The 11,849-nt window shown below is 43.3% G+C and overlaps 1 protein-coding gene across 2 annotated transcripts in view; it reads right to left on the bottom strand.

Annotated features, from left to right (window-relative positions):
- Positions 1–2,789: 2,789 nt before the first annotated feature.
- The window catches only part of ttll7 (tubulin tyrosine ligase-like family, member 7), a 67,345-nt gene continuing 58,285 nt past the window's right edge, over positions 2,790–11,849 (bottom strand). The window contains exons 20-22 of one of the 2 annotated variants that reach the window (XM_018673173.2): positions 10,687–10,860; positions 5,465–5,569; positions 4,578–4,718 (exon numbers count right to left, since the gene is read on the bottom strand). In XM_018673173.2, the coding sequence (XP_018528689.1) occupies positions 5,509–5,569; positions 10,687–10,860 (235 nt within the window). In that variant the 3' untranslated portion in view covers positions 4,578–4,718; positions 5,465–5,508. Of the gene's footprint in view, positions 4,719–5,464; positions 5,570–10,686; positions 10,861–11,849 lie in introns of both variants that reach the window. The other variant, XM_018673172.2, reaches the window with a different exon arrangement.

Raw genomic sequence — 11,849 nt, 5'->3', positions numbered from 1 at the left:
ACAGACAAACTAGTCTTCGGACCAAGCATTTTGATTATTTTCTTTGACGATTTGTTATTTTGCCAGTAAAATGTCATTAAAAGTTCTTATTTATCCTATATTCATCTTACTGTCATATATGATAAAGAAAAGCCTCAAATCATTTATGAAGCTGGAACCAGCAAATATTTGCAGTTCAGATTGGAAAATGAGTAAAACAATTATCAAAATGGTAACCATTCATTTCTGTCAGTCAACGAGACAATTTGATCAATACAGTGGTTTCAGCTCTAAGTAAGAACATTTGGATTTTTTTTACCCTTTTATCATTTATACTGAACTGTAGCAAAAGTTAGCAGACATGCTAATGCTCACAGCAAAGGTCAAATTTAAGGTTTAAGAATAAGACATCATTTTAGTAACTACACTGATGAGAATGTGTCAGGATCTGTGTGATGCAGCTCAGCAGGTGACACTCATCGATCGATCACATCATACTCACATCACACTTGCTGGTAATAAATTGGAGCAGGGGTAGAACGTGGAAGAAGTCAGGGCAAACAGTGAACCAGTTTCCTGAGGGAAACCTTGTATTTTTGTATAATTCAAAGACTTTGCTCAGAAAATGCAGATGTGTGTTGGAGAGAAACAGAAATATATGTACAGTAAATAGCCCGAGCCACTGGGACAAACTGAGTGAAGACCATCCAGGCTCCTCTGTGTGTTTATCTGTTGGTTTATGTGTCAGTTCCAGGCAGGACCCCTGCTGAGAGCAAGATGTTGTAAACGAGGCACCACAGATAATGTTTTGCAGCGGGTGTCATTGACTGTGTCCCTTTGAGAATACATGTAAAACACACAAACACACAAATGTCAGGACACAGAGGCAGGTGGGAGGCCTGAAAAACTAATAAAACACGGCAGTGAACATATGTGAATATGCTACACACACATACAGTACAGTGCAGTGCATGCTGCCATTACACACACAGTAGGAAGGAGAGATACATAATCCGCACACACACACACACACACACACACTCACACATACACACATGCCTTTTCATACACAGGCTGTACACAGGCAATATTTGTCTGATAAGAAAGGTCACTTTTGTCATTTGAAAGCACACAAACCGCTACAGGCTCCACTTTTAAAGCCTCAGTCGAAAGGAAAAGGAGGGCAGCCGAGGCTCTGGTCACCTCACTGAGGCAGTCATAATTACTGAACAAATCACACTGCTCTTTTTTCCTCCGTGTCATTTGAAATAGTGGATTAAGTGCAGAAAAAAAGAGCAGATTTTTGAAGCTCGGCCATCTGTGTTTTGCACAAGAGCGAGTGTGTGTGTGTGTCTGCTTCCTTATCTCATCTGAACCATCCACCTCTCACACAGCTCCCAGTTGGTTTTTTTACTCTCCAAGCCGAAGAGGTCGGCTTAGGGCCCTGAAAGTGGGTCATCTGGGTGTTGGTTAAAGAAGAGAGAGAGAGAGAGAGAGAGAGACAGAAAAAAAAAGACTGGACGCTGGCTGCATAGCTGCCTGGATCACGCACAGGTAGGGGAGACAGGGATAGAGCAATTGGTGGGACGGAGACGAAGGGAGTGGACGATTGGAAAGGTCAGGACAGAACAGCGCAGCCCCCGTTGCTGGGGGAGATATTTTTGGACAGCGCGCAGGGGTCGCAGCGCCAGACTGTCAGCCTCTGCTCTCATCCGGGTTGCAGGGGCCGCGGCCAAGAGCGGAGGCCGGAGAGCCACAAGGTCACGCCCCACGACCTCTTCCGCCGACAGAGAGAGGGACTAAGATGGGGGTTGAAAGGAGGAGGGAGGGGCGGGGAGGTCAAGAGATACTGAAGGCAACGCTGCTGTTACAGGTCTAAATAAAACTGACAGTGTTTCTCTTCGTGTGTACACACAGCCATGCGGCGGCGGCACGCAGGTCAAGATGGAACAAGAAAGGGGCTGCTGGGTACACATTCTCATTTCTAAGGCGAGTGACAGGTCAGGAGTGTCGCCTGTCCACGGGGGCCTCTGCTGTGAAATGTGATATCACTCTGTAGTTGACCCAGATAGCATTAGAGCTGCTCAAGTAATGGATATCAGGTGGACACAAAGTTTTAACGCCCATTTGGTTTCGGCACCACTTAAAGTCAGTGTTTAGAATTAGTTCTGCTTGATTCTTATTATTTGTTTCACAGCTTCAGCCTCTTCTCAGATAATTCATCAATTAAAAAATAATATAAGAAATATTGAAAAGAACCTCCATCATAGAGCTGCTTGATTTTCAAATATGACTATTTGCATTTCCACAGTTTTCTAGTGGACTACAAGGAAGCTACTGTATTTAATGCAGCAAAAATGCTAATTAGCGCAATAATTATCAAATTGTATTGGGTAGTTATTGGGCTATTTTTTAGACGCTGTCTGTGCTGCATATTTTCCTTTCACATTTCCAACAATGATAAAGAGATTCTTCATTTGTTTTCTTGAAAGTTCTAGTAGCTGAGCGTTTTTGGCAAAGTCCTGCTTCAGTTCCAGTCGGGGACCTTTGTTGCACGTCAATATCCCTCCCTCTCTGCCTTTGTTATTCATCTGTCTCTGCAGTATCAGCTGTCCACAGAAAGCAAAAATGCATTTTAAAAAATATAGTCGGTAACCACAGTGGAGTACAGACCAACTGAATTTAATTTTCGTTTTGTATTCTTTTAACTCTGTATCAAGGATGTGTGTGTGTGTTGAGAGGATGAATAGAGAGAGTGCCGCAGCAAAATTGTCAATTCAAGAAAACAAACGACAAAAAGATGAAATGTGTTTGTTTAAACATTTTATTGCTATGTAAAATTAAAAATCTCATACCTCCAATGAAAAAAGTACTACTCTTAAATAACACAAATAAAATCAGGCAAAATAAAAAATATTTGGCATTGTGAATTGATGTTCAGTGTGTGTGTGGGGGGGGATTCAGTTTGAGCAGATTTAGCACAGCATTGCTGCTACACATATTAGTCAACACCGATGTTATAAAATGTAAACTGTACTGTGTTGTACAGTCTGTTGACAAACTATCATCCTTAAAAGTTTAGTGAATGTGTCATCTGATGGGGTAGTACACAGAGCCAAGTAAACTACTAAACATACAACACTGCATTTCTCCCTACCAACATTTAATACTGTATTTAACTCAGGTCCTACAGTAGTTTCATGACATATTAACCTTAAATAAAACCCAACTGAAACATGAAGTAGACGTGCTTATTATTGGCACATCCGTGACTTTCCCTGGCACTTGTACCTACAACGCGGCAGGGGGGGGGAAAAGGCTGCAGCTGCTCATCCCAGGCAAATCACCGACCGTGTCAATACGGTGCATTTGGGCTGATGAGCCGAGTCATTCAACGTGCTGCACAATCTCTAAGCGATGCAACACGACCTTATTATCCTTAACACATCCACACTCGAGACGAGACAAATCTAAAAGCGAAGTGTCTTCTTCTGAGAGCAGCCGATACAAAGACACGATAATTAATGACAACACAGAACTTCAAGTATAATCCAAACGCAGCTCCCCTGTCTAACCACTACATCTGGGCAAGGGGCTAAAATCTAGGCATGCAAACACTACTGTAATGTGCACCCACTTTTCTCTTTCTCTGTGACAAACTGCAAAGTGCATATATTAGGAACTGGGTGCTCTCTGAGACTTAAGTTTGGCTCCTTACGCTGTGGCATCAAAGTCAGCTCGTTCTCTAAGAGGCAAAGAGGCTTGGCTTTTACTACATTGACATTCTAAACATTTTGTTGCTTAATAATAGTGCTGCACTTATTATCACACGTGTAAAACATGAAGCATTAGCATTCAAAAGTTAAACATTTTGAGTTATCTGGGCATCACCTTTCTACTGTTACTCTGAACTGCAAAAACTAGAACATAAAGTGACTGTTAAAACATATATATATATAAACATAAAGCCTCTGATATAAGTTATGAAATAAATTAAATTCAGAATACAGAAATAAAAGAAGTAATTACAGCCAGCAAAAATAAGCATTTTGTTGTTTTTGTTTTTTTTCCTTTTTTTACATCCACTTTCTCAAACAAGGGATAGCTTTGTTGATATCATTCCATATCTGCATTCTGCATCAGCATTCACTGCATTCATGGAATACCTTACAAAATAAATAAGTACATAAATAAATAATCCTTGCATTGTTTAGTATTTGTTATTCTTTCCTTTTACAGTACCATGACTTGTAACTGTACAGTGAGTAGGTATAATACAGCAATTACAATGAGAAAAGAGGGATAAACCCATTGTCTGGTGTTACTGGGGCTAAAGGGAGGGTTTGAGGGTACCGGTGGTCTGCTGGTCTGAGCAGGGCCAAACTAAACTAAAATGAACATGGCCCTTTAGCAATCCCGAGTCGTCCAGCCTTTCTTTGTTGATCTTCCACGAGGGGATTTGGCCAAGGTTGAGGCTCCATCCGGCGTCCAGAGCCGCCCCGGAATTCAGATCCGTGGTGGGATTGCTGAGATTGGAGTTTGGCTGGGTGAGAGTCAAGGGGGAGGGAGGCTGAGGTCAAAAGGCGAGGTGTCAGAAGCCAGGGTTGCCACGGTGACCTCAGAAGTGGCCCATCCTGGCGGCAAAAAGGCTGCGGGAGCGTGGCATGGCCGAGGAGATTCGGCCAAAGCTGGACGAAGGCCACTTCATGATGAACTGGGAGGTCACTGGCAGCAGATACCTGGACAGACGGACAAGAACGAGGGACGGAGGGATTAGGGGAAAGGATGAACATAATGAGAGGATTAGATATGCAAAGGTCAAAATTTAGAGGTCAGGGCGCATTAGTGCTCGGGACTCAGACCAAATATCACCCACTTTTCATATATTGATTCTGCCATTCATGGCCATCTCCATTTGCACATTTCAACTTTAATAACGGCCTGATGATTTCAAGATTTTATGACATCACCTTCCCCTTGAAAACAAGAAAAAAGAAAGGAAATGTAAAAAAAAAAAAAACAACAACAACTGGAGGCTTAAATTATGAGATTCATATCATCTGGGTTATTTTGTGTCGGGCTGCAACTAACTATCTATTTTCATTATTGATTAATCTGCCACTTATTTTTCAGATTAATCAATTAATGTCTATAAAATGGCAGAAAACAATGGAAAAAGCCTGTTATTATCCCGCAGACCAAGGTGACATCTTAAAATGTTTTGCTTGGTCAAAATAATTAGCGATTCGTTTTCTATCAATGACTAATTGAGTAATTGTTGCAGCTCTAATTTGGACCAAATCTAAAATGTCGCACACATAGTGCTATCAGTAACAGCCCTGTTTAACTTGTTTATATGCAGTGTGTATGTATCTGCTCACAGTAATAATTACTGGATCCTCCTAGAAGCAGATCCTTTTTTCTTTGAACTAAATTCTCAACTTTGACCCTTAAATTTGTGGTATCATGAACAGAAAATCCTCACCTATCATTCCGAGGCACAGACGTCAGTACCTTTCTAAGACTTTTCTATGACACCTTCCACCGAGACAGAGCAGTGAGGCAGCTCCTGCTAACAGCGTTCCAGTACCTGAGAATGAGACCAGCGTCAGGTTGAGATAGAGTCAGGAGGGGCTGAACCCTGCTCCCATCTTCCTTAAGTTACTGGAAATGAGTCAGATATGGTTGTCAGAGCAATGTCAGATGAGATGATCAAATCCTGGATAAGGTTAACTGAAGGTTATGCAAATGTTGGGGGGTGGGGGTGGGGGGTGGTTACTCTTCGGTAGACATGAGACAGAGGGGTAGCTTGAATTCTTCCAGACTGATCAGTTGGAAGAATAACTCACAAATATATGGGCTTTTGCAGCACACTTGTCATATTGTGATATTATACATTATGTGACCTTAATGCCACAACCGCAGCAAGGATCTTTAGCTAATAAAAACTACATCTAATACTCGTTTAGTTGAACGAGTACAATGGTCAAAAGAAATACTCCCTGCGGAAGCGTTTAAGATGTGACAATCTAATCAAAAGGGAGCCACTGGGGCAGAGGATTACAGAGTGAAGAAATAATATCTTCTTTAAAGCTGGTGCGGAGATAGCACACTTTTTCTCCGACAGCTCTCTTTCTTTGTGAAATAGCTCATGGACAAATTAGCTGAGCAGTTTCTTCTAAAGTCGACCAGAAAGGGAGAAGAAAAAAAAAAAAAGCATGTCGCTGAGGGCATCCGCTTCAACGCAGTCCCAGACCCAGGAGAGTTAGGGAGAATTCAAATTAACTTCATTTAGTCCAACAAGAGCGTCCTTGAAACAGCTTCAAGTGGGCCGTAGGTATCCCTCCAGCGCATCATCTTTGTCTGTGACTGGACTCGAGGAACAAGGGCTCAGCCCAGCACTACTTCTTAAACTCCTCCACTCAAACTCCAGAGAGGGGGGACAGGATGTGCTTTGCTTTCAGCCTCTCTCATTTGTTCCTCTCAAGTCGCTCAAAGTGCAGCTCAGAAAGTGACATTTAGTGATTTCATACCATGATTCTGTGTCATTCATTTCTGCTTCGTTGCTTATGTTTCTTCTCTCCCCACCCGGCGTCTTATATTCACACCCACTACTATGAGATTCACTGTATATCCGCAGGGATCCTGCTCATGGATTTGTGGTATGATTTCTCCCTTTCTCCCCCTCCATTTCCATAAGGTTTTCGCTGAGAATCTCAAGCCCAGGCATTGGAAATAGTAGTCAAAAAAAGAGAGAAAAAAAAAAGAAAATCAAATATTGAACATTCATTGGAGGCTGAGCGTGTGTTCTTCAGAGCTCCTCTGCTATTCACTTTGAGAATATTCTGCTCGTAGAAAGAATCACGGTGGTGGTAGTGGCAAGGGGTGGGGTGTGGGGGTTCTCACGTCCATGCGGCCACTGTCTCTGCAGGCTATATTTAATTGGACCCTTATTCTGCATCTTCCAGGTTCGTCCTCCTTTTGATCATAAAGAAGGTCTTGGCAACAACGTGCATGCTTGAAAGCCAGGGGGAGGCTTCTTTATGCACTTGTGCTTTGCTTGAATCCATCAGTTGATGGGGAGACTGAGTGATACTCTCCTGCTTCGTTCCCGTACTACAGTCTATAATCTACCACTGTTCCTACTGACGGGCCTTCCACGCCACTCATATGTCCTCCATAGAGATGCGATTGCCACAGCGAATTAAGAGGACACCAGACAAAACGAAATACCATGAGTAAAGATGGAGGGGAAGACTGCCATGATAGCTGACGCAATCATAAACCAAGAGGTACAAAGAGGCTTGAAGGTTATCTGCTGCCCACATTCAGCTCAACACCCCAATTAACCCTAATTACTGCCACACTTTTCAGACAGATGAAAGTTAATAAAATCTGAAACTTTTGTCATCATGGGGAAATTGTCTTTGGGTAGTGACAGTAATTCCAGGCTTAACAAGAAAGTCATTAGCAGAGCTATTTGGCTACTTCCTCTCATCTGCCCACACAGACTGAAGGACTTTTCTGAGACTCATGAGGCTGTTGACACACCTGATCAGGGCACTTGACACAGGAAGGATGCTTGAACGGGAGCGGGCAGGTGTGGTCAACAATGGAGACCCCCGAGGACCTCAGCTAACAGACCCACTTTGATGTGTGCCGAAGGCTGCCAAGAACTGTGCGCAAGCGTATGTGTTATGTATGTGTGTGTACAGTACATGCACAAGAGACGGTGTGTAGATGTTGGATTCAAAGGACCGGCTTTCGCTTGCGTATATGATCTGTCATCAGTTGTCAGACTGTAGGGTTCTGCCAAAATTAGGCTTCAATCCAAACATATTTTGTGCATAATTGTGTTTTGGAAGTGCAAAAGCTGAATGGAAATGGTGAAATTTGATTTTAAACTTCCTAAATCTCTGCATCATTTTCTGCAAAATATCAGTCCAGACTTTGAGAAATATTTATACAGTTGACAGGTGTGAGTCATGGTTGTGTTTTATTGACGTATTATTTCTCAGGTGTTACTGAGGTTAGGTTTAGTTCAGTCATTTTGTGTTGTTGACTTGATAAAATAAACCTAATTATTTTTTAATTTTAAAATTTGGGACAGGGAATCATTTCCAAGTTCAGCTGAAGCTAAAGCTGAAAACTGATCAAGAAATATGAACTTATCCTTTGAATTTACACGTCGGTCTGATTTTAAAAAAAAAAAAACAGCTCAGGAGAAACAGTTTGAGGATAGCTGAGTGCGGGTCATTGAGGAGAGACGGATGATCGTTGTGTAACAGTCACATGGCACGCACGCATGCACCCTCTCATACACACACAGTTTACCCTCTCATATAAAGCTTATGCCTCAATGAGAAAATAATCCTAATTGCTTCTCGGCTATCTGAAGAAGCGGCGGGTTGCGACTGCTCCTGCATGCCTGATGGAGAGATGTGACCGCTGTGTTGTGAACTGTAACGCACGATGCAAGCCGAGCCATTTTTCCCTCCTTCTTGTGACAAGAAGAGAGCGGTGCTTTAAGTTGATCATGCCACTGATGTGGTGCAGGTGAGGCGCTCAGTTCCCCACTGAGGCCATTCGGTCTGAAAAATGCACTCTGGGTAAGATGCTCCTGATAAAAGCATTGGGTGAAAGGCGTAGCTTAGCATGTAGCAGCGGGGTGGTTGGCTGGTGATGTACAGCAAGCTGGCCAAATGGTTGCAGTGTTGACAAACAGTGCTCCAAACAGTCTTTATATGCTTCCTTCTCCTATCTCCTTCCTTTTAAATACACTGTTTACAGTTTTAGGCTATGAATAATCTGATCATTTGGAAAATATTCCACTCTCATGCTGTGTAAGTCAATCCAAATAAAATTTATTTGAATATTAGTAGGGGAAAGGAGAGGACGCCATGCTAGACTGTTGGTTGTGCAGCCAAAGCAACCATCGCTGGGCAGTTGGGACCAGGCCTTTGTTACAGCTGTGAGGTGGCGGGAGCAGCAGAAAGCAGTGAATAGGGACAGTGCTGGAAGATGTGGGAGGGGGGCGGGGGTTTAGCGGAACTAAACCAAGCAAAGACCTGCGTCGAGGGGCGAAGAGACGGAGGAAGAGGAGGAAGAAGAAGCGGCAGCGACAGCAGCAGGGGTGGAGCCATGGGTAGAGGCTGGTCCAGCAGCAAATGGCAAGCTTTTTTACACAGACATATATAGACACAGAAGAAATAAGGAGAAACAGACCAATGCATGCTTAAATGGACTCTCAAGGATACCTACTGCAAAAAAATATAGTGTATATCATTTTGTGCATGCTTGAGTTATTAAACTCAATTACAGTTACATGTTTAAATTCCTTTGATTCTTTTTCTTGAATGTATCCTCAAAACAAATTGGCTGAAGATAAAATAATCCACAGCAACAATGTCAGATTAGTCCAAACATATGTAGCTCGACAACTGTACACAAACCCCACGCTGTTTTTTTTTTTTTTTAAACAGCTGAGGTTTTTATACTGTAGGTGCAAAGTGATAGCCTGTTAAAATATGCGCAAGAGTTATGAATCATGTAAAGCGAGGCCCCAGGAAAAAAGGAGCTCTCTCTCTCGCGTAAGGTCATTTGCTGCACAGGCTCATCTGGGCTCTAATTGAATTAAGCAGGCCTCGGGGGGCCCCGGGCTAACCTGAACGCTAATCTGTGGGCCATTATTTCCTGTTAACAGCACACTCCCTCTCTCTCTCTCTCTTTCTCTCTCTCTCTCTCTCCCTCCCCCTCTCCCTACCTTCCTTCCCTCCCTGTCTGCCAGCCCAAAGCATATGTGCTTTAAAAGTTCTCTCACTCCAAACCTGAGCTGCTGTCTCCTGCAGGCAACAACCTTAAAAATAGAAACAGGGTGATTTCTTTTTCTTCGTTTGTTTGTTTTATCAGGGTTATGTGATGAAGACGATCGCTTTAAGGCTCCAATGGAGGAGAGAGAGAGAGGAGAAGTTTCCTTCAACAATGATAGCTATTGAAACTTCAAATCAAAGTTTTTTTGTCTGTATGTGTTTTTATGCATTTATTTACTCAATTTAGGTTTTTGTTTCTGCAGTGCTTTCTAAGGGGAATCAAAGCAAAGTTTATTACTGGGCACCTACTTTAACAAACTCAGCTTTAGTCGGTTTTGATCTGGACATAATATCGATCAGAGACAGACACCAAAATATTGTAAATATTCGCAACATCAGGGATGTCCTGTTAATCTTAACAAAGGTTCAGTGTCCCAGTAAGCTTCATTTTCCACCCCTGATATGTTGTTTTCTGTGTAATTTTCTAGTGTTTTGATCCTATTATGACCATATATATGGTGCACTAATTTAATCTGTAAACTAGGACAACAAACTGTTACACGATCTACTTACAGTATGGGTCGAAAGACTTCCCATATTTTCTGCACAAAATCCACTGCTCTCATCATCTTGGATCAACAACGGTTCACATTTGCTTTTCAGGCATTAAGATTTGTTTTCTTTGCATAGCAACAGCTCAGCATCTTGTATAAGGACACTGACTGAGTACTTTTTGAACCTGGGACCTACCAGACTCTTGAATTCCAGCATATTCTTGAATCTGATCCGGCCACCCCACTGTATAATGAACTATCTATTGCAGCAGGAATGCTATAAGAATCTTTCAAAAATAAAGAACTCAGTGGGAAGACATCAAAGGGTTGGGTGTCCCTCTCACCTGGTGTCATCCCATTCGGGGCTGAGTCCAGTCAAAGAGCCACGGGACTCTGAGACAAACTTGTAGACGACCAAAAGGCAGTCTCGACACAGCTGGACCAGCCGGCGGCAGCACTGCAGCTCCTGGGGTGACACCACCTCGCTGCTCTTACTGAAGATAGTCTCCCACGATGAACTGGAGAGTGCAGACACACACACACACACACACAAAGAGTCAAATTAATCTTAGCAGTTATGGATTAGCATAACTATGCATTCATCAGTATACACAAGTATATTGTATACATGACATACGCCCACAACTTAAGTAACTTAAGTCACATACAGTTTAATGCCTAGCCCTCACCTGTGCGTATGTGCATATACATTTCCTTGCACGCTCTCCCACACACAGACATACAGGAAGACAGACAGACACACTGAGAGGAGGGATGAAACAAATCCAAGTACAGTTAACCCCCTTTACAGCCCCGGACATACCCCTGACTGTGAGGGAGCTTCAACAACTGAGACACACAACCCTGGGGGGTACGTTTGATGTCTACCCCCTTTTACTCCTTGGGAGGTGGGGGGTGCTTCCTCTGAAAGGGTTCAGAGCAGTGCATGTTTCCATTCTCTTCCTCTAAGTCGTTTTCAAAGCCTGTTGAATTCATCACCCACAATAGCTGCTAGGCTGTTTGATTGTTGTTAAGTCCCTTAGATAAAATATCAAACAAGAGACAGAGAGGAGCAGAGGAGTGGGGGGGCGGGGGGCTGCACTCGGATTTGGAGTGTGCTTTTCGAGGTGCTCTGCTTCACTGTCACCGCGTGACATTGGGGGGGGGGGGGGCCCCCTGTTGGGTTCATCCATGTTGGGGCCGTGGCCCGTTAGTATTGAGGGGCCAGATGATATGCTAGCAAGCTAGCCGGATCATCCAGGGCAGGCTGTGATCAGACAAAGGCTGCATGGGGTGCAGCCTGCTGGGGGTAGCTAAGGTTAGGCTAGGCTAGGCTAATCCTCCTTCTTGGACCTTTACCCCGCCACGCAACCTTTCCTTTACTGTTTTTATGATGTCTCATTTTCAATCATTCTCCTCTCCGCTTTTTCTCTGTCATTGAGTCCCTCCCCTTCTCCTTCTGCCTTCATCTCTATCACTCCCTTTCTCACTCTCCCTCAATTACACC

The sequence above is a fragment of the Lates calcarifer genome, linkage group LG17 (assembly GCF_001640805.2).
Source record: "Lates calcarifer isolate ASB-BC8 linkage group LG17, TLL_Latcal_v3, whole genome shotgun sequence".
NCBI lineage: Eukaryota > Metazoa > Chordata > Actinopteri > Centropomidae > Lates > Lates calcarifer.
Note: the sequence above shows the minus strand (reverse complement) of the source record. Positions and strands in the feature narration are given on the sequence as shown.